Source organism: Peromyscus eremicus, chromosome 3 (genome assembly GCF_949786415.1).
Source record: "Peromyscus eremicus chromosome 3, PerEre_H2_v1, whole genome shotgun sequence".
Lineage (NCBI taxonomy): Eukaryota > Metazoa > Chordata > Mammalia > Rodentia > Cricetidae > Peromyscus > Peromyscus eremicus.
The window spans coordinates 78092675-78119026 of NC_081418.1; the positions used below are offsets into that span (position 1 = coordinate 78092675).

At 37.2% G+C, this 26352-nt stretch overlaps 1 protein-coding gene across 1 annotated transcript in view; it reads left to right on the plus strand.

Moving 5' to 3' along the window:
* Grid2 (glutamate ionotropic receptor delta type subunit 2) overlaps positions 1 to 26352 on the plus strand; it is a 664169-nt gene that overhangs the window by 385732 nt on the left and 252085 nt on the right. Inside the window, exon 10 of the mRNA XM_059257052.1 lies at positions 3786 to 4098. Within this exon, the coding sequence (XP_059113035.1) occupies positions 3786 to 4098 (313 nt within the window). The remainder of the gene's footprint in view (positions 1 to 3785; positions 4099 to 26352) is intronic.

Sequence of the window (26352 nt, forward strand, 5' to 3'; positions counted from 1 at the left end):
TAACCCAGAGTGAATCCATAGCCTCTCATTTCCTGTGAACCTCTTCCCCAATGTAACACATCTTTTGACTTAAATTTTGGAGTCAAGATATTTTTTAAATATATAGGTTGGTTGAATCTCGCAGTTTTCATAACCCAGTGTCTCTTAGCAGCCAAAAATTCAAAGACAACACAATAACATACATTTTGCAGACTCTCTGTGTATTTCCTATCTTTTCATGGCTTATTGTATTTTTTATTACTCTATTCCCTTTTTAAGGATTTCTTTACATTTTTTTCTTGTCTCTCCCAAGTCTATGTATATTTTTAAACACACTGAAAACTGTTTAGAGGTAGTTTTGTTTTTTTTTTAATCTGAATCTGTCTTTACTGCATATCTCTCTATATTTTTTAACCACATGATTATTTAAACTGCTAAGCAGCATGGCTAGGATCAAAATGGTGGCTTTGATAGCTGACTCTGCCCTGCTTGGCTTCCTAAGAGCCTAGCTTCATGTCAGAGGTACAGAGAGTCACACATACCACCACAACTCTGGGAAGTGTTGGGTACACACAGCTACCAAGTAGAGTGCAGCTTGCTGAACACAAACTCCATTCAAGTGCTGTGGTTATTTGTTTTTTTTTTGGGGGGGGGCACAACCCAGCTCCCAAATAAATTCACACATGGAAGCTTATTCTTAATTATGAATGCCTGGCCTTAGCTTGCCTTAGTTTCTAGCCAGCTTTCCTTAACTTAAATTATCCTGACTACCTTTTGCCTCTGGTCTTTTCCTATTCTTTTACTTCTGTAAACCTTACTCTTACTCCACACCTTGCTGTGTAGCTGGATGGCTGACCTCTAGTGTCTTCCTCCCTCTCTGGCTATTCCTTTTCAATTTCCTCTTTTCAGATTTCTCCTTCTATTTATACTCTCTGCCTGCCAGCCCCACCTATCCTTTCTCATGCCTTGCTGTTGGCCAGCTCTTTATTAGACCATCAAGTGTTTTACATAGGCACAGCAACACAGCTTCACAGAGTTAAACAAATGCCACATGAACAAAAGTAACACATCTTAAAATAATATTCTACAACAAAGTGCTCCATAGCAGGACCTCCCAAAAGAGCCATCCCTGCTACTAGCAGGAGCCAGGAAGCCACATCTTAAAGGAGCCATGCCTCTGCTTGCTGCTAGCAAACATAGCCTACCGATGAAATGCAGTTACCAAGAAGACACGCTTGACATTTTTGTGTGTTTAGAATCCTTTTTAAAGCTTTTTCAGTCTTTATGTGGATGTATGTGACCCTGAATATTGGATGTCATATGTAGGCAGAGTTTTCCCATCCCAGCAGCTGCCTCCAAATTACTACACAGAGGCTTATATTAATTGTAAATGCTCAGTCAATAGCTCAGGCTTGTTACCAGCTAACTCTTACACTTAAATTAATCCATAATTCTTATCTGTGTCTAGCCATATGGCTTGGTACCTTTACTCAGTACAGCATTCTCATCATGCTTTCTGCATTTGCTGATGACTCTCTGACTGTGCCCTTCCTCTTCCCATCATTATCCTAGTCTGGCTCTCACCCTCAATCTTTTCCTGTCCAGCTATTAACCAAGCAGCTTTTTATTAGCCAATGAAAATAATACATATTCCTAGTGTACAAAAAGATTTTTTTCCACAGCACAGCTCCACATTTGTAAATAGGGCTAAAAGAACAGACTGGTGGTACCCAGAGGTGGAGAGCTGGAAGACAGTGCTAATTCCAATCTCATATTTCCCATGCTCACTATATGACACAGTAGATATCATTCTGAGAGTTTCTGGGTAGTGTAGAAAGACCAAAGGTTTTATATTGGTGAATATTTAAAAATTATTGTATAAAGTAGATAAATGAATTGACTAAATTGACACATAAGAAACATAAGACTCAGCAAAAAGTCAGTTATTGTCACCGATCATTTCTGATTATGTTTCTCGATATTCAGGGTGTTTGTGACTTTCATTTTGAATAAGTGGTTTTGAGTCTTTTTCTGTGCAGTGTAGCATCTCTAAATATAAGTAAGAAACAATGGCCCAGTTATCCACCAGACATCTGCTGTACCACAGATTCTGAAAAAAGCAATGAGCAACTCCCCAGGAAGGTGAATCAAAATTTAGAAATAGTTAAGTAAGGTGTTTGTGTGTGTGTATGTGTCTGTGTGTGTGTAGATATGTCAGTAGAAATGGAAATGTCATCATAATTCTGATTTGCCTTCCTGGGGAGGGTGAACTTTCTCCCAAGCATAGAATACACAAGGGATGAAATTCAATGAAAATTTAGGAATTTCTCTATAGATCCACACAGGTAATTTCCATATTTATTAACATTTCAGTCATACAAAATAATCTTCTCATACATAAATAAATAAATAAGCCATAGAGGTTGTTATTTAAGATGCTTAGATGTATTCAATATTAAAGTATCAGTATTGGGCCAAAAAGATGGCCCAACAGGCAAAGGTGCTTGTCCTCAAACCTCATGATCTCAGTTTGATTTGTGGAAGCCTACATGGTGCAAAGTGAGAACTGACTCCAACAAGTTGTCCTTTGACTTTCACATGCATGCTATAGTAAACACATACACACACATACACACACACACACACACTACACACACACACACATACACACACACACACTACACACACACACACACACACACACACACACACACACACACACGACCACACACACAACCATTACTTTACTTTACCTAGAATGTGTTAAAAGCTTTATTATTTCAGAAAATTGATTCATTGAAATTGGTTTAGCATTCCATGTGGCATCTTACTTTTCTTCTCTCCCATTTTCTTGGTGCCTAAAAGCTATAGATGCATTTCTATCTCCCTGCACAAAAATAATAAAAAAGAAAGGAACACAGCTAGAAAATGCTCAGCATACATTTTATTGTTATTTATATTTGTCTAGAGAGGGCTTCCTACTGCTTTAATCACTACCACAGATCATTATTTTAAACAAGATGCCTATTTATTTAAATATGTACGCTCATGTCACAGAATTTGAGTGTGAAGTCATTTAATCAGTGCTTTACTGCAATTCTGTAATGTGTCTTAAATAGGTAGAAGAGCATGTGCTGTTGTGATGGCTATCACTGAGAACCTAAGAGAACACACTGAGAAAAGGAATTATGATTTTAAGAAGTGTCTGTCTCCGTGGTCATTAATTATCTTTTGACAGCTTCTGAAGAGTATACAACAGAAACATGGTGTAGGCTTTTGGTATATGACATTACAAATCAGCCCTAATAAGTTTAGAGCCCAATCTATAATTTTTATGCATAGAAATTTAAACAAAAGATGCTATCAATTGAAGTTTTAAGAAGCCTGCCTCTGAGTTTACATGTTAAGAAATTGTGAATGTCTTGGAAACATTTTCTTAGAAATCTTTGGATAAGTTTTATTTTGCTAGTGTGTTAATGATGGCTTTGATAAAATGAATTAAGGAAAAAAAACCATATAATTTACTGATGTGTATCTGTGTCTGAGGCATTCCTGACTGATTCCACATGCACTGGCAATATGAACTAGGTAATTTGTTTGACTCTGTTGGGGCAAGATTTGCAATAAGATATGCAAAATTCAAATAAGCTTGTCTATAAGAAGTCTCTGCAGTATTTTCAGTTTATATAAAGAGGCTTAAGATGATGCCTGAGGTATCATTTTTTCTCCCTCAAGGCAAACTGAAATGCCACAAATCAAATTGTTTTCACACTATTAATGTATTCTTCTCTCTTTCAATTTTTCAGAGAGCTGACATCGGGATTTCTGCTTTAACTATTACTCCAGACAGAGAGAATGTTGTGGATTTTACAACACGTTACATGGACTACTCAGTGGGGGTCCTACTTCGAAGGGCAGAAAAGACAGTGGATATGTTTGCCTGTCTTGCACCATTTGATCTGTCTCTGTGGGCCTGCATTGCTGGCACAGTCCTTCTTGTGGGACTACTGGTCTACCTCTTGAACTGGCTTAATCCTCCACGATTGCAAATGGGATCAATGACATCTACTACACTCTACAACTCTATGTGGTTTGTGTATGGATCCTTTGTTCAGCAAGGTAAGGAGAAAGAGTGCATTTTACTAATATGAAGGTAGGGAAATGATGATTCAAGTATTCAGTAAAATGATTTTGTATATAGCATCAATAAGAGCTCTTACGGATCCTCACAGCAGTGCTCAGAAGATAACATTTCCTACTGTCTTTTAGTGGATCTCAGGCATAGCAGGCTTCCAACAATAATGGCTGTTTATCTTTTGATGTAAATTCAGTTTCATCAGCAAAGGCAAGGCTGAATGTCAGTGGTAAGATTCACAGGGTACTTCAAGGTCAGTTTTTCCTCTCAAACTCTGACTTCCTGAGAAATAGCTTTCCTGGCATGAAACTACTTACTACAAGAGAAAATACTGTTCAATTATTTACATGTATAACAGAGTTAGGAAGTGTTCTTTGTTCAAATGTATTTTCTTTTCTCCAAATATTCATTAGCAGTACAAAGAAATTGCTTAATATAAGCCCATGATAGGAAATTTTATGATTAATGGTTCCTTTTAATATATAATCTTTGGCCGGGCGGTGGTGGTGCACGCCTTTAATCCCAGCACTCGGGAGGCAGAGCCAGGCGGATCTCTGTGAGTTCGAGGCCAGCCTGGGCTACCAAGTGAGTCCCAGGAAAGGCGCAAAGCTACACAGAGAAACCCTGTCTTGAAAAAACCAAATATATTATCTATACCCAGTCTACTCTCTTCTTTACATATCCCTAATTAACTATATGATTCCCCTGTTTCAGAACAGTATATCTTTTGCATGATCTATCTGAGTCTACTGCTAATGTAGAAAATTGAAGAACAAGGATTGACAATCAGGCAAATTCAACACAGGCAATGAACCCAAGAACGACATGTGAGAATTAACTCATAACTGAGTAGAAAGTGAGTATAGAGAGCAATAGAGAGTCAGGAGATTGGTGTTATTGTTTTAATGGAACCAGTGAAACTTGAGTAATAACATAGTAGTTGGTAGTGAAAAAGAAAAGGAGAAAAAAACTAACAAAATCTTTTCAGTGGTGGCTGGCAGTAACCACTAGAATGATTCAAAGGAAAAATCAGAAGTGTAGTGGCATACATACCTTGAATATTTAATCAACTGGATTTGGTTGGTTGTGTTAATTCTGTTGAAGAAGAAAAATTAATGTCAACCTTATTTTTGAAGCAAAGTCTTGCTTTGGTTATGTAGTATCTCAAGCCTCTGCTGACAACTTAGTCCAGAGATTGAAATAGCTTGTTCATCCCACTCACAAGTCAACTTCCATGTTTGATTTCAGCTGTTGGTTGTTAGAGGAGGCCTGTAGTCCTCAGGTTTCTCTTTTTAAGCCTCTCTACACTTCTGTCTGCCTGGTACATCTGGTTTTTCTCATAATATCATGGTTGGTTTTGCCAAAGAAAGAATCACACAAATTGGAAAATTCTGTGGTCTCTCTTGTTAAGTTCTTCCTTGAGGCAATTTCTTGAAAAGGCTTGACACGGGAATTTTTATGGGAATTAAAATTATGGAGTTTTAAAATAGATTAAACTGTACTAAAATAAATACTTGTTAAATAAAAACTAAATATGGCTTGGCTATGGATAGGTATTGGCAAGGCAGTGGATGAAATGGTAAGCTCTGGGTTAACCAAGAAACCAATACAAGGATCATTAAGAGTGAAATAAAGTATAAGAGTAGAAAGTTTGAGCAGGAGAAATTAGCAGAAGTCTTGATGAGATTACAAACAACAGTGGAAATATCAGAATGAGTAGCTTTGATGAATATTCATAAAATTGGACATCTGAAACTAATTTTTAAAAATTAAATAGTAGAGTAATAGTCACCAGTATGTATTTTCACATTTCTGAAGTTAAAAGTTGGTGAAAGACCCCAAAGCAGATCAATAAAGGTGAAATAAACCTTCCGTAACAACTTACAGATTCAATTGGAGAAGATGTAAGTGAGCTACATATCAAAGTTAGTTGTCAATCCTGAAGAAGAATGGCCAGCCGATGGCAGACATGAACAGCACTAAAAGAAAGAAGAGGTCGCATAGCTGTGTGGTTAACTTGTTTTATCACATCTCCTCCTTTGCCATTAGTGTTGTCTGTGCAGTTTCACCAACCGTGGAACATGCCAGTAATGCACACTCTGCACGAGCCACCCTTGTGCTTCTCAGTTGTCTGTTGAAATATTCACTAGACCACCCTCTGGAAAGGCAAGACATAACAGAAACTCCACCATGTCAAACACATTTGAATTCTTTTACATAAACCTTAAACCTCTTCTTTTCCAAAATAGGTCACCAACCACCTACAGATACAGAGAAATCTTAACCACACCCAGATTCTTCCTCTTTTTCTACCCCCTGTTCACCAATTTATCAATTTTTCCTCAAATATTTTAGAAGTGGAAGGGGTTTTTGTTGTTGTTATTGTTGTTGTTTTTCACATGGAGAGATTAGACCAACTTCATTTCTTCCCTGAAGTATCTGAGCCTCTTAATAGCTCTTCCTTTTTCTGACATTCCCATGAAATTAACTGATACACACACAGGTGTGTGTGTGTGTGTGTGTGTGTGTGTGTGTGTGTGTGTGTGTATGTGTGTGTGTGTGTGTGTGTGTGTGTGTATGAGTTAAGTATATATAAAAGCTGACCACAACATTTCCCTTCTTCGCGTGCTTCCTTAACTTCTCAGTAACCTCTGACTACAGATCTGAGCCCTTTATGGTCTGGCTAATATTCCAGCTCTGAGTGTCATCCAGGGATCAGTTCTTATCTACTGACACTGAAACATCACAGTAAATGGACAGTTACTCTAAACCTTTTGCTGAGGTGAGCCTGGCTGCTGCTTCTCTGCTTTTGTTGCTATTTTTGCAAATCCTGAAGTACTTCTGATGTTATCCTGTCCAGTATTCACTCACATCCTCTGCTCGGACTTGGCAAGCTCCAGCTCACCCTTCAAGTCTTAGCTTGGTGTCCTCACCTTCAAGAAACTTTTTCAGGCTAAGGCACCATCTCATATGCTTTTTAAGACAGACGTATTTAAGTATTTACGAGTATATGCAAAGCAAATACCTTTCTTTCCTCTTCTATTTATCATGACCCAGGTGTTTCTTCTGCTTTTAGATAAAATTTATTATAAAAATTGCAAAGGAATAAAAATAACATACACCAAAACTAACCAGATTCAAAGTATATACAACTAAATGAACTTATGTACAGTTAAAAATTGCATTTCAAAATAGAGTATTATTTGAAGTGCAGAGTAATACTCTATTTACTTCCTTAGTCCCTTTGCCTACAATTGAGTGTCTTTTCCATATGAAGTGGTTAATAAATATACACTGAAAAGTCAATAGATGAACATAAGCTGAATATTTTCATGATGAATCACGGAGTTACCAGCAATTCTGTACATATAAGTTTGCAATCTGAAAACAAATTCACTGAAATTGTCCCCAGTGACCCCAAATCATCAAACCAAAGAAGTTATGTGTACTGTGTGTGATGTACCCATCACTGAGTTGTTTATTTTGTAAACAAATGAACAAAAGAAAACAAAACACCTAGATAAGATCTCCTGTGTTGTAGAGTTAATTTTGAGAATATTTACAAGTATGCATTAGTTTTCTGAATTCTTTCTTCAAGTGACAAAAATTCAAGTTAAGTTTTGGAGCAAAAGCAAACAAAAAGAAAAGAGCTACCTGAATGGTCATCATGATTTTCTAGTTCTGTAACAATGCAGGGGATATCAACAGTTACACATACCTTAAGCATGTCTCTATCACAACTTCTTTGTTAAATGTTCCCCACAGCCTGTAGGTTGGCTGTAAATTTACATGAATTTATAATGAAGGATAATGCTGAACTGTATGTATTTAACCAACTTGCCTTTGAGAAGCTGCTGTCTGTTCACTGGCTAACAATGTAAAGGCGAAGCCATTAAAAGGTACTGAGGGCATTGTTCTGCTCTGATTAAAAGTAAATTAAAGGTCCATAAACTCTATGAAAAGAGAATCAATGAACAGCACCATCCATGAATAAGCAATGGATTTGGAGTTACTGATAATTTCTGATGAAAATACAGTCTCTTTAGAGGAAGCACAGCTGTTATTTCAAAATTAAATATTTATTGAGACACTATTCTAGATTGAAAAGGGGTGAGCAGGCATTTTATGTTTTAGTGTTCTGAAAAGGAGTTCATGAAGAGCTACAAGCAGAAAAATGTTAAATATATCTGAGTTGTTTACTATTCCTTATTTTTTAAAAAATCAGTGATTTCACAACATTCTGGGAAAAAAAACAGCTTTGGGAATTCAACTGTGTAAAAGCAATATGGTCCATTACAGAGATAAACTCAGTACATCTGTGTGGCTAGAACATTAGAGCTTGTGAATTAGGTTGTTAAATGCAAGAATGAGAGACCAATTTAATACATTTTGTTGTCATTTTATCATCCCTTATCACCACATGTACATATCTGTCCTTGAATTCAGCATATTATAAACATTGCAGTCTGAGTTTCAAAGGTCCTCTAACATGTTCATTGGCAGTGACTCTAATGCCACCAAAGCTCAATTGACTGGCTCACAAATCTAGTTCCATGTAACTTGTTTGCTGTTTATAAACAAAATAAAAAGGGGAATCTTGATTTGTTATTCTATGCGTTTATCTGATTTTAAGAACCGTCAGTGCTTATAGCCATGCATAAATCTATCAGCTAGCATCCTTTACATAGTAACAGTGTCCCAGGAAGAGTAGGACCAGAAAGAATAACAAGGAACATGTTTAATATGTTTTTGCCATGCCTAACCTAGACATTTGAATATGGTGATAAGAAAAAAAAAACTAGTATTTGTTTTTATTTATTCTTTGAGAATTTCATACAATATATATTTATCATATTCCTTCTCATTCTACAACTCCTCCCAGATACACTACCCTGCATACACACAACTACATATTCTTTCTCATTTTTTTAAAAGACACTGGAGTCCAATTTTTGTTGGCCAGTTACTCCTGAGCATGGGTCCTGTCCTGGAGTGTGGTTGATATTTCCATTGTCATTTGGATGAAGAACACTGACTTTTCTCATCTCACCAGCTATTATTTGTAAAGAGCTTTTCAGCTAGAGGTGGAATGCTGTGACCACTTCCTCCTCTGTTCTAGAATTCCCTCTGCTTCTGCTTGTCAGAGTCTCTGTGAGTTCATACCTGTGTCTCCCTATTGTACCTGGGAAATGCTGTTTCCTTAAAATCATCCACTGCCCCTGGCTCTTCAAATCTTTCCAGCCCCTCTTCCCCATAGAACCCTGAGCCTTTAAGGCAGTGGTTCGCAACCTATAAATTGTGACTCCTTTGGGGGTTGAATGACCCTTTCATAGGGGTTGTGTTAGACCATCCTGCATATGAGACATTTGCATTACAATTCAAAAATAACAGTAGCAAAATTACATTTATGAAGTAGCAACAAAAATCATTTTATGGTTGGGGTTCACCACAACATGAAGAACTATATTAAAGAGTCTCAGCATTGGGAAGGTTGAGAACAACTGGTTTAAGTGAAGGAATGATAGAGACATCCTATCCGTGGCTGAGAACTTCAAAAATCCCTCTCACTCTCTGCATATTGAAGGACATATAGTATTTGTGTGTTCTATGCCATGTCAATGTTTCTTAATAAGTTGGTACCCAGAAAAAGCATTTCCAATTATAGGATCAAATAAAGTTATTGAAAACAGAAAAGAAGGAAAACTCTTTTGTTAATTTTAGGGATCAAACAGGTCTACAAATGCGAGCACTGAATAGAAAAAGGGCCTGTAGGAAAGCTAAAAATAACTCCATGCTTCCGCATAAGAGTTACCATGAGTGGCAACCCACTGGCTTTTAAATCTTGGTATAATTTTTGAAGGCAATAAAGTTCTTCCCACTGCCAGATTAGTTTTATTGTTACAGAGAATCACAGCTATATCAATTCCACGGAAGTGTCAATCTTCTCTACTGAGTCAGGAAACACAAGAGATGAGTAAGCCTCCATGCCTTTAAGACTTCAGATAGAATAACTCAGAAGACCACTATTGTAATAACGGAGAGCTCAAACATGAAATCCCAAAGGACTGGGGTCTTAGAACGCAATAGTTAAGTCACCCTTTTGTGGTTGTATCTGATATTTCACATTTAATTTGAATATAACAGAAATGATATCGGCTAACTCAGTTGTTTACTGATGGTAATAAGCACAGGGCAGTAATTCCCAATGACAGTTAGCTGGGCTATAAAGACAGATTTCTCCACATATTCTATTCATACAGGGAGTAACTCAAAGGGTTGTCTATAATTTTATTTATGTTCAAACAACCTCTCTGTTGTTGCTAATTATGATGGACAGTCCTTCACCAAGAGAGTGGGTGTCAAGCACTCTGAGAGCTGCCATAGCCACTCCAGAATCTCCCCATGAGGCTTTAGAACATGACAGTGTGCTCACGGTCATTCTGGTAACAGCAGAATTTTCTGCCACTAAAGCAAATTCATAAGTCTTTGTACTAAAAAGAGAGTTCAGATAATAAGGATGGTAACTACAGAATTGCAAGGGTGAAATGTGAAGGCGCTAGTTTAGTTCCCCAGGGGCCTTAATGAGCTAAGCAATGAATCCATGAACCACAAGTATGCAACATGCTCTTGAACATAGTTTCTCTTCCTGCCAACCCTGCTGATTAAGCCAGAAAACCCTTCCCATGCTGAACTGGCTATTTAATGGGTAAAAGTAATAAAAAAATATAAAGCACAAATCACCCTCTCTATAGAGAGTATGAATGGATATAAACAATTTTCTTGACTCTTACAAACTCCACATGAAGATATTCCATATTGAAAAGTACTATTATCATTGAACAAGACAAAGAAGTAGCTTCTCATGAAAACATTTAACGAATTGAAAGGTGATTTTTAACAAATATATCTTTAAGTCTAAATTTAATGAAGGAAAGTGTCGTTGTCATAGGTCATTTAAAATAGCTTTCCCTAGCATATAAATTGTCCATGGATTTTAGAGATGCATATGACAATAAGTCTTCACCACAGCTTAGGAAAGAAGTATAAAAATGTATATTGCTGAAATGATTTATTCTAGAATTGGTTTAATATTGGTTAATGGTAAATAATTGGGCTCGAGGGACTACAGATCATGGTAAAAAAAAAGAGCAGCTTAGAATATAAATTTGGAAATTCAGTTTTAGATTGATATCCATAAAAGCTGTATCCATTTCCCCCTCTCATCAATGAATACATAGTTAGATGTATAATACTGATGACTGTGGTCCTTAAAGTATTAGACCTTCTTCAGGAAGCATCTTGAATTTTCTTGACTCTTACAAACTCCACATGAAGATATTCCATATTGAAAAGTACTATTATCATTGAACAAGACAAAGAAGTAGCTTCTCATGAAAACATTTAACGAATTGAAAGGTGATTTTTAACAAATATATCTTTAAGTCTAAATTTAATGAAGGAAAGTGTCGTTGTCATAGGTCATTTAAAATAGCTTTCCCTAGCATATAAATTGTCCATGGATTTTAGAGATGCATATGACAATAAGTCTTCACCACAGCTTAGGAAAGAAGTATAAAAATGTATATTGCTGAAATGATTTATTCTAGAATTGGTTTAATATTGGTTAATGGTAAATAATTGGGCTCGAGGGACTACAGATCATGGTTAAAAAAAAAAAGAGCAGCTTAGAATATAAATTTGGAAATTCAGTTTTAGATTGATATCCATAAAAGCTGTATCCATTTCCCCCTCTCATCAATGAATACATAGTTAGATGTATAATACTGATGACTGTGGTCCTTAAAGTATTAGACCTTCTTCAGGAAGCATCTACTTAGGCCATGATCTTCAAAATCCAATCAAACATTTAAAAACCTAAGACTGGACGTTTAGCATATTTCATCGTTGTATCCTTACAATGAAATTGTAATGTACCAAATACAATAGGATGGACTCTGACTGACAGCTTAAAAATTGGAAAGGTAATAATGACCTGGAGACATTTTTGTTGTTGTCTAAGATTTATTTATTTATTTTTATTTTATATGTGTGGCGATTTTTGCCTGAATGTATGTACATGCACCAGGTGTATGTATGACGCTTGTAGAGGCCAGAAGGGGATGTCAGGACCTCTGGAACTGAAGTTACAAAAGGTTGTGAGCTACCATGTGGGAACCTAGGGCCTCTAGAAGAGCAGAAAGTGCTCTTAACTGCTAAGACAGTTCTCCAGCCCTGTGAAACGTTTTATCTAAAACTCTTGAATGTGATATAAACACACACACACACACACACACACACTACAAGGCATTAAAATTCCAATGTATAACAGGCAGTACAAATTCACCAAATTCACATTATATACCTTGTCATATATATCATCACATATATCACTGTCTGACATTTGTAAATTTGTAAATTACATGCCTCTCTCTCTCTCTCTCTCTCTCTCTCTCTCTCTCTCTCTCTCTCTCTCTCTCTCTCTCTCTCTTTCTGTGTGTGTGTGTGTGTGTGTGTGTGTGCACGCGCGTGTATGCGTGTGTGTGTCTCTCTCTTTCTTTCTCTCTTTGAGAGCTAATGGTCAAAGAGAGCCTTATACTTGCTAAGCAAGCATTCTACTACTGAGATAAATCCCCAACTTTTATTAACCATTTCCTTAATGGCAATTTGTGTATATCTTGTGTCTGTGTTCTCGTGTCTGTCAAAATTTAACAGGAGACTAAGTATGACTGCTATTTCTTCTCTATAGACACATGAAATTGCTCCTTGATTTGTGGCCATGTCCCAAATTTATAGATTCTCTCACTGTTTACATCTCTTAGCCTCCAAGTTAATCTGTTTGGGACGGGCATACAGCCTGTTGTATCTACTTCAGCTTTTTTTCTAACCATTAACATTTATATCCATTATCCAAGTTCAACTTCTGCATGTCCTGAAAGCATTTCTTCTGCCTTTCCTAATTTAAATTCTTCCTTCTTCAGGAAGCATCTACTTAGATATTCAATATGAATTACTTATCCAGTCACAAAAGTAAATAGAACAACCTATTTGTCTTCATGGATCTCAGAATGTACAATGAAACAAGCTAATAAGCACACAGCGCCACCATGGCACCATAGCCATTATGCATGGGAGAGTGTGAGGTGCTATTGAAATAATAGGACTTTTCCTTGTCATTAAATAATCTGTACACATGAAGAGTTGTTGATGATATTCTACTGGAACTTGAATCATTTCAAGAATCCCTATAGTATCGTCTTTCTTTTAAAGCACAAAGTGATTTTACTGTATCAGCCAGGATTCTCTGCAAGCAGCGCAGCTCTGTTCTATTATTTTATTGTTCAAAGAGTTAAGGCCATTTAGTCCTTAGACTTCTGCCTTACATCACCACCCGAGGAGTGTTATGCTCCAGAAATGCATTGCCTGGAGTGTGTCACTGCTTAATAAATCTCTCCATCTTGTTTATCTTTCTCTTGACATATATCTAGCAGCAGGAACCATTATCCAGTGCCGATGTTAAGTTCTATTGACATTTGCTCTTAATTAACGACACCATTGCCCCAAAGTTCTGATAACAAATTTAAGACTCTATGTCTTGCACAGAATGAATATTAAAAATTTTAATACTTGCATTAACATACATAGTTTAAAATAAGTGAAATGTCTTTGCTACATTTCTAGAAGACTGGTTTATTCCACCGCATAAACATCAAATAATTCATATTTTCTATCACTTTCATATATTAATTAGGCATCTTGTGATTATATGTAACAAGCAATGTGCATGTTAAATAGATACTAAAGAGCTCAAATGCTTCAGAAAAAAAAAACATGGTTCAGAGTGAGGGTACTTGAAATCTTATGTTATATGGTTTCCACTTCCATTGAATCCTTTTTGAAAATCTGATATTGAGCAAAATGCTGAAGCATAGGCAGAGAGACACTAAGTAGATATATAGAGCACTCATAGTCAGACATAGATACAAAGGAGCCACACAAAGAAGCCAGAACAGTCTGGGGACGATGAGACCAGGGAGGTTCATGTATGGATGTTGTTGGTCTTAGTAGACTTTGGGTTTCATCCTGGGAAAAACAATGAGTCACAGAAGTGTTTTTAAGACAAAGCACACAAACTTTTCTGTTTCTACTGCATTCAAATCCTCCAGCACATGGGAAAATTTAACACTTGTTTGAAATGTAAACTTAAATATAAACAAGTTATGCTTATATTTTATATATATATATTTTTTTTTCTGTTAAAGGAGATTTGTGTTGGTCATAACGTACACTTATATAAATTATACTTTTAAAACTTCTAGCTCAAGATCCACTGATACTCTTTTCCACTGTAAGGGCCAGGCAACTGTTACCTATGTCTGACAATTTATGAACAGCCAGTTGAAAGCTGCCTATTGCCAGGGGGCCCCTTAAGCAGACCATTATCCACAGTGGGACACCTTGCACAGTCTTGATTCAGGGGAGGGGCTTGGACCTGCCTCAACTGAATGTACCAGGCTTTGCTGACTCCCCGTGGGAGGAGGGAATGGGGAGTGGGTTGGATGAAGGAGGCTAGGGGGCTGCTGGGGAGGAGGGAAGAAAGGGGATCTGTGGTTGGTATGTAAAATGAATAAAATTTTCTTAACAAAGAAAAAAAGAAAGCTGCCTATTACTTCAACTTTTATTTTTAATAATCACATGTTAATAAGATTTATTGTGGGCCAGGCTGTGGTGGCACATGCCTTTAATCCCAGCACTCGGGAGACAGAATTAGGCGGGTCTCTGTGAGTTCGAGCTCAGCCTGGTCTACAGAGCGAGATCCAGGACAGGCACCAAAGCTACACAGAGAAACCCTGTCTCAGAAAAACAAACAAACAAACAAAAAGATTCATGTGATAATTCCATCTATGAACACAGTGTACATTGATCATGTCCATCTATACCCTTCTTTCAGCCCCACCCCCACAGGCGTCCTTTCCAGTCCATAGCAGTTACTTCAATTTTCCAGACAACCCTCTCTTTTTATTTTACTTAAGATTTATTTTGTTCTTTAAGTATCCTAACTAGAAAGAACATGGAAAATTCTTCACTATTACTTCATTAACTTTATGAATCCGAATGTCATGATTGTAGTTGTTTTGAATCTAAATAATACTCGATTAATTTATACTCAATTAACAAACCAAATTTCTACTACCCATTCATATGGATATCGAAGACTAGGCTGGTTCCATGACTTGACTATTGAGAACAGTACCAGGCAAAGCATGAATAAGTGGGTTCATTTCCTTTTTATATGTTAAGAGTAGGACAGCTGGAGCATCTGCTTTCAGGCTTTGTCAGAACCCCTCACCCTGTTTTTAGTCATGGGTACTCTAACAAACTTCCTAGTTAACAGGAAAGGACTCCTTTCTCTCTGTATCTTCAATAGTGCTTGCTCCTTTTCTTTTTGTAATATCCATTTTAACTGGAATGAGATGGTATTTCATTGTAGTTTTAATCTGCGTTTCATTGGTGGCTAATAACACTGGACATTTTCCATGTGTATTTTGGGTCACTTAATATTTATTTTCTCAGAAGTATCTATTGAAAGGAAAAGTACCTTTAAATTGGATTTTTAATGTTTATTTTGTTGAGTTTTCTTATTTTAACTTCGGGCCATATGAATACCCAACAAATATTTTCTCTCAGTCTGTAAGTTCTCTCATCTTTATATTGGTTGCTTCAGATACATGGTTTATTTATGAGTTCTTTATTCAATATTACTGAATATTCAGCTTTACTGGTCTCTGCATCTGTTTATACAGTAATACAATGCTGTTTTCATGAACATGGCTCTGTAACACATCTTGATATTAATACCTATGTCAACACTAATGTTAAGATTTGAGTTGTGTGACAGAAATATCTTGAGGGAAGAACATTTATTTTGACTGTAGTTTCAGAACTGAAGGTCCATTATGGTGCAGAAGACTTGGCATACTAAACTAGGTACCCTCCCCCTTTCATCTCCAGGAAGCAGGGAAAAACAAAAGGATAAGACAAGACACTTTCCAAGGACATACCCTTAGTGATATACCTCGTCCAACCAGGCCCTAATCTACAGCTACCACTATCAGCAATACTATCAAGGGATTGAAACATTAATCATTAGGCCCTTAGGTTTAATTATTTCTATAACTAGTTTTACTCACACACAGAGAAAAATGATTTATCAATGTCCTACGCATTTCTCAGTCCAATCAAGTCAACAATCAAAGAGGTCATCTTTTTTCTTTGAAAGTCATTCTGCTTGGCCCTAGGTGCCAGCAGTAAGCACTCTTAAGCACAGAGTCATCTCTCTAGTATCATGTTTATATTTTTCCTTCCCCCCATTCTTCTTGTTCCTTTTACTTTGCATGAGTCTTCCTGGAGCATTGTCTTTGCTCAGATTTGCTTTCTTCACCAATATTTAGGGGGAATGCTCACTGCAGCAACAAATCCAATGATTTGACAGTTAACCTGTAGTGAAAAACACTTACTTTCTTCATTTATGTCCCCTAGTGAGGTTTGAAGTCAGTAGCATTAGGGAGAAGATTGAGATAAAAATATAACTTGTATTATTTTAGAGCTGAAAGCACTAATAACTAAGTAGCGAAATGAGGAAATAAAAAGAAAAGGGAGAGGGAGAGAGAGACAGAGACAGAGAGACACACAGAGAGAGAGACAGAGAGAGAGTATAAATAAAAGGAAAGTCAGATGATCAGAGGTATGAGAAATAATAAAGTGTTGTCATCAGGAACAGAGGAGGAGAGGGCAATTTAGCTATAAGCAAAAACAAAAACAAAATATCCTAACCAATTAAAGTATAAAGTATATTTTAAAAATGCAAGGATTGAGGCTTTACTAGTAGTAGGATCATTAAATCACATGCATGACAGCTTGGTTTCAATCCCAGTACCAAAAACGTTAAGATAAAGAGGAACAGTGGCTCACTGGGTAAAAGCGCTTTCTATGTAAGTATGAAGATGTGAGTTCACATCCCAAGAAGCCATATTTAAAAAGTCAGATGCATAGCATCAGCATCTGTAATCATCACATCTCTATGGGGAGATGGGAGAAGGAGACAGGAGATGCCTCAGAAGCTTATAGGCTAGCCAACATGGTCTATGCAGCAGAAAGGCAGCCAAGAGACCCTGTCTTACATACAGTAGACGACAATGACTGGCACCTAAGATTGCCCTCTAACGTCAGTGTGTGCACCTCAATATACAGACACCCTCATTCACACACACAAATGCACATGTGCAACACACACACACACACACACACAAACACACACACACACACACACACACACACACACACACATGCATGTAGCTAGAGTTTTTCTGGTCCTGCCTGGCCCACAGTCAGGACAAATCTCTCTCACCCGCCAGTCCCGCAGCGGCTCAGATCCAATCAAGTAAACACACAGAGACTTATATTGCTTATAAACTGTATGGCCGCAGCAGGCTTCTTGTTATCTAGTTCTTATATCTTAAATTAACCCATTTCTATTTATCTATAAGTTGCCACGTGGCTCGTGGCTTACTGGTACCTTACATCTTCCTTGTCATGGCAGTGGCTGGCAGTGTCTCTCTCTCTCTCTGCCTTCCTGTTCTCTCACATGCACGCATATGCACACACAAAACCAAACAAAAAATAATAATAAAAATTATGCTTAGCAATGAGTGAATTTGAGACAATGTACTTATCATATTAGAATTGAAGAGACCTACTTTTTCTGGGTGAACTCCAGCAGTTCAGGCAGTAGTGGTGTATCAGAGTATATGAGGTGTACCCTGTACGGCTCCTCTGAAAATGGGAGTGGTGGACACTTGTCAGGCAACTTGAATTTCCACAATAATTATTTATAATGTCTCTGTTACCTGAAAGGGTCTATTGCCTTAGCTCACTGCTTCTGTGCCAGAGAGAGGCCTGAATCACATATGAATGAATATTGAAATGGGTCCAGGTGCTCCAAAAGGAGATCTGGAGGGAAGAATCACAGCATACTCCTAGTCTTGTCAGTAGTATACACGTGGCGCTGGTGGTGATCAATTTGAAAGATCTGCATATAATCAGTGGCATCAAAATCTGTATTGTATCTGTCTGTTGCTACTGTGGTCATGCCCAACTAGAATTTGAATACTAGACTCCCACCCAGAAGTGCTCAGCTGGGACAGGGTGGTGGTTAGGGAAGGGGACCTTTGTCCTCTTGGTTCCTTGAGCTGTAGTACCTGCCAGGAGTTGTACAGAATAGAGTATGGCTGGAAGCTGGCAGCATTCTTCTCAGTTGAGAGTGTGCAGGACCTGTGGAGAGCAAAGGACAGCAAGCACCAAGCACAGCTGGAACTTGGAAGCGTTTCTCCAGCTCTTAGGCATGCACTCTGCAAGCAGGAGAAAGCCAGAGTCACTCTACTGAGTTATATTTGGCACACAAGGCAGGTAGCTGCTGAGCCCATACAGTAACATCTACAACTGTCCAAGTTCAGATCATAAGTCCCTTCTCCATAGGGCCCCTGACTATAGCACCAAGAAGGTTCAAATTTCTTACTTAGGCTATACACCCATAGGGATTGTAAAAGGCACCATGTAAGGATGTCTATACTGACAGAATATGCTGGGATCCTGTCATTCATGATGATAACTGCAGATAGGAGACCTTCTGTGGGGATGGGGTAGAAAGTGCTGGGCTGTTGTTTCTCCAGACATTTTGCTCTCCCAGATCAATGGATTTTCATGCAGTTTTGCTGCTGTTGAGTTCCAATGCTGTACAAAAGTCACTCACTTGAATGTGTATCTGTACAGCTGTTGCTTTGGTCATTTTGGAGAGAGCAGGTGAGTTTCTCATGTCCTACCTGGGGATTTTTTATAGTCACAGCACCTAAGGAAGACCATTCTCTTCTAAAAATGTTTGTCAGGACTAATAGAAGAGAGAAAGCAGAGAGAAGTGTAAAAGTATAGGCATTTTAATCTCTTTCCCAACATTCTAATTTCTTTTTGGAAACAATTAGTAGTCCACTCAAATTAAAACTATTCAATTGAAATATATTATTTCTATTAAGGCATGAACAGTAGGAAATCTATGTCAAAGCAATCTGCTAAGAATGCCTTTCTTTTAGGGTAGGCTCAAGTAAAGTGCTTTCATCCCCAAATCATGTGTATTAAACCTCTTCGAGAGAACCTCAGAGTAAAGAACTTAAGTGAAGAATTTTCTTCTTTTTGCTTATTTCAAATTTATACTCTACTTTATCCACACAGATCTCCCCATCAGCCAACATTCTTAATGGCACCAGAATCTTTTGCTCTTCTTGCAGAAAACAAATCAATAACCTCCTACCCCCAATTTTCCTTCTCAAGGCCAGGTCTTTCCATTAAAATTTTTTTTATTTTAAAATCTCTAGTCATTTGGTCACAGAAGGCCATCTGATGGATAAGATTAAACAGCCAGAGCTTTGGCTGAGGAAGGAATCTGTGAACTCAGCATTATCCCCCAGCAACCTTCCTTTGAAATGATGAGCACCTCATCCACTAGGGTGCACTTCATCTCAAAGCCAGGAAAAAATTAAGGTCAAATTGTCTGTTGCCCAGAAAATAGCGCAACTGGCCCTTCTGCAGTTGATGTAAATAATTGTAGAGATTGGTGATACTTCTGAAACACTGAATATTTTTCAAGAAGTCTTTAATATTCAATCCTTTGATTTCAGAAAAGGCTTTAGGTTAAAAAGTTAAAATTAAAATGCTCACCCTGATGTTCATTGATTTTTAATTTTTTTTCTTGTGAGTTAGTATTGACCCAAATGACATTATACAAATGCTGACTTAAATTGGGTTAAGCAAGTTGGAAATTACATTTGATGACCTGAATAATTCATTTAAAAGGATAAGCTTAAAAGCCTGCTTTTGTAGCACAAACACTTTCTTTTATAATAGTGTAAGATATTGAAGCTGGCCATATGCAACATCCAGGGTGGACACTTTTAAGTTGAAATGAGTAACTTTCATGTTGCTAAATTATATGCAACACATATCTAACTGATGAAGCAAAAGAGAGTAATTTGGCTAAGGAAAAATCATTCCATGCACTAAAAGGCAATTTAGCATGCATTTATACCAGAAAGGCTTAGAAAATGAATAGAAATTGCAGAGGTCAAACTTGTAAGCTGCCCATGCTCACTTGTTTCATTTTAAAACTTGACTGCAATGTAATTTAAACCCCGAGTCTCTACTATTTGAGACTATCATTGAATTGAGGTAGCATGTCAACCGAGAAAATTATAAATAATTACATCAGTTCTTATCCAAATTATACATGATATAGAAAATTCCATGTAACATATAAATACAGAGATTTGTTACAAATGAATAAACTAATATATTGCAGGTGATTTATTTGTGTGATATGTTTTTTTTTTCATTTCTTTTTTTGATGGTATAGTTTATATACTTTATAGCACTAATTTACCAAGTTGTAAATTACTGTGGCAGAAAAACAGCAAACGTGATTTTCCAAACCAAAGATCTACAAGTTCTATTCTTCATTTAACTTTTTTCAATCTAGCTAGTATATTAATAGGCACACCAAATTATCACTTTCATTTAAAATTGCAATTTTTCATATTTTCTATTGTTTAATGACAGTTCAGTATTTATCATACTTAAAACATGAAACAAAATGTTTATTAGATGTGCATTTTCTGAGGTAAATTATTCTTTATTCTACAAGTCTGCTGGCAGCATAGTTAAAAATACCTCAAATAAGGAAATCCAAAGGAACTGAGAATGGGAAGTCTGCTGGGACAAAGCTATCATCACCATTAAAGGTAGCTTTAAGTTTTGAACGTGAGCCTCTTAACACTGTAAATAAAATGAAACAAATCTCACAGGAAAAAAATTTAAAACATTATTGAATCTTTTCTTTCTTTGTTTTGCTTCTGTGTTTCAATACACTCCCTGTCAGAACAAAATGCTCCCTGCTTCATGAACAAATCTTTGACTGAATTTTTGTGCCTCTGTGTGTGTGTGTGTGTGTGTGTGTGTGTGTGTGTGTGTGTGTTAATGTATGCCTTATTCCTTTGAAACAGAATCTCTGACTGAACTTGGAGCTTGCTCTTTATCTAGGCAGGAAGCCAGCAAGTCCCAAAGGTCCTCCTGTGTCCACCCTTTTCCTCTTCCAGAATAGGGCATACAGTTCCATAGTTGTTCATCCCTGGCTTTTCACATAGATGCTGGGGTCCAAACTCAGACCCTCGTGTTCGTACAGCAAGATCTCTTAACCAGTGAGCTGTCCCTCCAGCCCTGGTTCGAAGACTTTTAAATCTGCAGTTTCTTTGTGATTTTTATATTGAGAAGCATCATCTGTCAAATTCCCTTTGAATATAAAATAATGTAGAGATTTACCTTAAAACAAATACCAGAGTTGCATACTTTTTAAATCATAAAAACTAATCACTATTCATCATTTCGTGTATTATTTATCCTGCCAAATTAATATACCATTTATGCTAATTTGAAGTAGGATTTAACAGCAAATCAGCTGTCAAGTTATGACTAGGTTCGACTTTATATTGATATCACTAAAAGTGTGAAATGCAATAGAATACATGTTTCTCTCGTTCATCTCAGCAACTATGAGAACATTTCATCTGAAAAGACGATGATCAGCTTGCTGAAAATGGTCAAGTCATTTATCTTGAATTTAAAAGTAAGCTCACTAGATAAAATCAGGAAGGTTCCCCAGATATTCTGAAACGGAAGCTGTTAAATCTGAAGATGCCAATGTCACACGTAACAAAGAGGTTTCATGACTCAATTTGACTAATTAAATTTGTGTTTCAAAACTGCTGTGCTATCGAAGCAGACCAGTTAAATCGGCTCTGACCTCAAGTGTGAGCTGTCACCAGCCACAGCACAGGAATGGGGTGGAGATCAAGGAGAGAACGGTTAGCTAGAGGCATGGCAGTGTGATCTTGAGCGGATGTCAGTAAAACCATTCATGGATACATATATAACAATATTCTCGGCACACATGATGCCTTTTCAAATAAGGCATCTGAATGAGTTTTGTTGTTGTTGTTGTTGTTGTTTTTAGCTATCCTTCTGTAGCATTATTTACCATGTATATAAGATGGCATATTACTTATGTATGCATATATAATTACTATGTCAAATTTCCCTATTATTATGTGTTTATGAAACTATTAAGAACAGTGATTGCATTTTTAGGTATGTACATGGTTATCTTACTAAGAAATTCTAGAGAAACACCTTCTGAGTTAATGGTAGGTATGCTTATTATTAAACTCGGCTCTTACAACCAAACATGTCAGTTTACTTCATATTTGTATATTTTCATAACTAAAATTATATAAATTTGAATAGTGTAACTCAATAACAATAAATAATTGGTATTTACATTGCTGTATTACAGTTTTTAGAAGACACTTAAACATTCAGAGAAATTGGATACAAAGTGTGACAACTCTGTATTCCTTAAAAACATCTGTGTCATGTATGGGAAAGTTTGAAATTTGTTATTAGTACCTTATAATGTAAGCCTTATGTTCATCGAACATAGACAAAAAAAGCAGACTGAAGTTTAGCTTAAACTGAATGCTGAAACTACAGGTATTCATGCATTAATAATGCAGGATGACACCACGTATGTCCACCAGTGTACTCGTCTGGTGCTTTTCTGTCTGCTTAGTGACTGCATCCAGATCTACTAATATTTAATTCTGCAGTCCTGGTCCAACAGTTAAGCACCATGCTGCTCAGACTGAGGCCTGGTGGGACTTCCGGTCGCACCAGCACGGGCTCAGCCATGCCACCCAATGTAGTCTCTATCTTTCTATTTATCAATAAAGATTCAAGAGTCAGGTATGGGGGTGAAAACCTGCCAGCTCAGAGAGGCCTAGAAGCAACCAGCTGACCTTCCTTTTTGCCCAGAGACCCAGCAAGAGAGCATCTCTCTAGCTGTCCCAAACCAAAAAGACCACAAAACTCCAAGTCCCTCCCTGTTCCTTCTTGTGTGTCTCTCGATCCGTCTTCCTGGTGCCTCTGTACTCTTTATGGCTAATTCCTGTCAACTAGTTGCTGGGTCCACCTCCTGATCCAAAGTTGATTTTATTAACACCATCTCGGGTTACACATTTCGAACAAATATCCTGCAACACTCTCAATCTTCTATTGCTGTCATAACTCTGGTAACAGAGGAAAGCTTTACCCTGGCTCCTAACTTTATACCGAAGTCTGTTGGATCCATGTCTTTGGGCCTGAAGCAAAGCAGAAATTCATGGTGGCAGGACCTTGTGGCAGAGGTGTTTACCCCACGAAGGCTGAAAAGTAGATAATGAGGTGAGGGAGGATGGAGTCTCCAAAAGCTCTTTAGAAAGAAGAGACAATGACAACAGAGGAACACATCAAGAATTTCCCAGGATCACTCATCCCCCTGCCTAAACTTTTGTTTCTATTTCACTGATAAGTGAAAAAAGTCATCATCATCAAATATTTCAAGCAATTGCTTCTTGAGCAACTGAAGAGCCTTGGGCTGAGAAGAATTTCGGAGGTTTTGTAACAATTGCATTAAATCATAAAAAAAAAAAAAACCTTCATTACCCACTGATTAACTTGCCTCCCATTGGTGTTCCCCAAATATTTTCTAAAGAATCTTAACAGAATTTTTATCCCCTAGTAGATTTAGAATGTTTTCACTATGAACAAACGGATATAAGAAAAAAGGAGGGGAGAGTTCTTCAGGGATGGGCAAGAACTTAGTTATGGGAAGACAGTTAATATGAGTACTTTCTCTCAGATAACATTTACACACGAAAGCTGCTCAGCACACTGGGTCCTGAGGGGCACCCAGGGTTCTCAAACATTACCAATGTCTCTCATGTATTGTCATATAATGTGTAGAAGAAATGTGTAATTCTGTAAAGTTTAGAAGAAACAGAAATGCATATTTTTTCATTAAGCTTATGTGGACTGCCACAATCTATCAATGTCTCTGGGAAAGGCAAAAAAAAATCACACATTTGTTTGAATGTATGATGGATACATTGGAAGTTTGGCTCACTGGGATTTCATCCATTATGCTTTAGGTTGCATAAAAACTTGTCAACATAATTTTAAAAGAAATTATGATCATTTCATAATTCCAGTTTGTAGGACTGAGAATTTTTTGATAGTTAAGTTTATAGTACACATGTTATGGCTAAAACAAAGAAAATATATGCCTGTAATACCAGCACCTGGGAGGAGAAGACAGGAGGGTCATGAGTTCAAGGCCAACCTGGGCTACCACACCATATGAAACACTGGAGGGAAACAGGGATGGAGATTCAGACACACGCACACACTGATAGACAGAGAGAATGCCCAGATGATATCCCAAAAGTATGATGTTGGGATGCAGAGATACCACTAGCTGACCACCCAGAAGAATTCTAATGTAGGATTCATTTTTGTATTATTAGAATCTGATTTTTGTTTGTTTGGTTGCTTGTTTTTTTTTTTTTTTTACATCATTTTCTATCATCTTGACAGGTCACATCCTCCCAGATATTCAACTAATTATGTTGGCCATACTTTTCATTTACTTCATTGCTTCATAGTAGCTTCTACGTTTCTTGTTTTTGGTAATTTTCTTTTCAAATCAAAATACTGAAGATTATACTTTGGTCAATTTTGTCACCTAGAATCCATTCTAAAGTTTTAGCCTAGTAGCCCAGATCTAAATCTGTCCAATCTTGTGATTAGAGTGGAAGAAAATGAAGTGCATTAATAAATCTATTGTCCTGGGGAAAAAATGATGTATGTGTTTGGAGGAGGAGACACCAAGCAGCTCCTGAGAGTCTCTAACATTTGACTTTCCTTGTCTGGGCTCCTCCCTTGTCTGTGCTAGACAAATCCCACAGATGTTTCTCTAGCCCTCTTGATCTTGTCTTCCCCTCTGTGATAGACAAACCCCACATATGTTCCTATAGCCCCCTTGATCTTGCTCCCTGTGTCTGTGATAGACAAGCCAACAGATGTTCCTCTAGCCCTCTTGATCTTGACCCACCCCATCTTTGATAGACAAACCCCAAAGATGTTCCTGTAGATCTCTTGATCTTGCCCCCACTTGTCTGTGATAGACAAATACCACAGATGTTCTTCTAGCCCTCTTGATCTTTCCCTTGGCTTAGGAAGCCTCACTGTATTCTGCTCATATTAATATAAGCTGTTGTGAAGAAGAATCAAGAAACACATTTTCAGCACAGAGATTTGTAGGCAGACTTCTCTGTCCTTCCAGCCAGCTCCCAAATAACGACATTGGGACTTATTATTAATTATAAATGCTTAGCTGATAGCTTAGGCTTGTTTCTAACTAGCTCTTATGACGTAGATTAACCCATTTCTATTAATTTACTTGCTGCCCTGTGGCTCATAGCTTATTACCTCATTTTTTACACATCCTGCTTCCTCTGCAGCTGTCCTCTTCATCCCAGCAAGCTCTCTCTCTGTCTGCAAGTCCCACCTAATCTTTTCCTAACTAGCTATTGGCCATTTAGTTCTTTATTAAACCAATAAAAGCAACACATCTGTACAGTGTAAAAAAAGATTGTTCCTCAACAGAGAATATACCTAGTATGATTGTAAATAATAATAAAGAACTTCATATTTTCACTCCTGATTATTGCTGCAAAATCTTTCTCCCTAATGCTGGCTGGAGTTCAAGACTTTTGTTACTGATTTTGCAGTTCTACCATGATCTACTCAAGCTTACTGCTAGATAGATCCCTGGTGTTGATTGGCCAATCAGTGCAGGACTATGACCCTGGTTCTTGACTTTTTTTTTTATGAAAATCAACTTTAAATCCCTGACTCCATAACTCCACAGATTCTAAATTTAAAATATCTGTAGAACTTCCTAGCAGAATCTAGAAACTAGGCCCCAAATACATTTAAAAGGAAGAAAATGCAGATATTCTTTCAGCAATCTTTTTGATGACATGAAATTCCAAAACACACCCAGCTTTACATAATTGCATTCAATAACACAAAGCACACCAAGACTTGAGTTGTATGTTTACATTTGCATATGCAACCAACAATTCTTGTGTTATTCATTGTTTACCAACCCTTATTGTGCATACTTCAATCATGCTAAAATTTGTGTGACTCTCTACAATCCATATAGTAAATAACATGTCTACATTTGACCCAATAAATGTCCT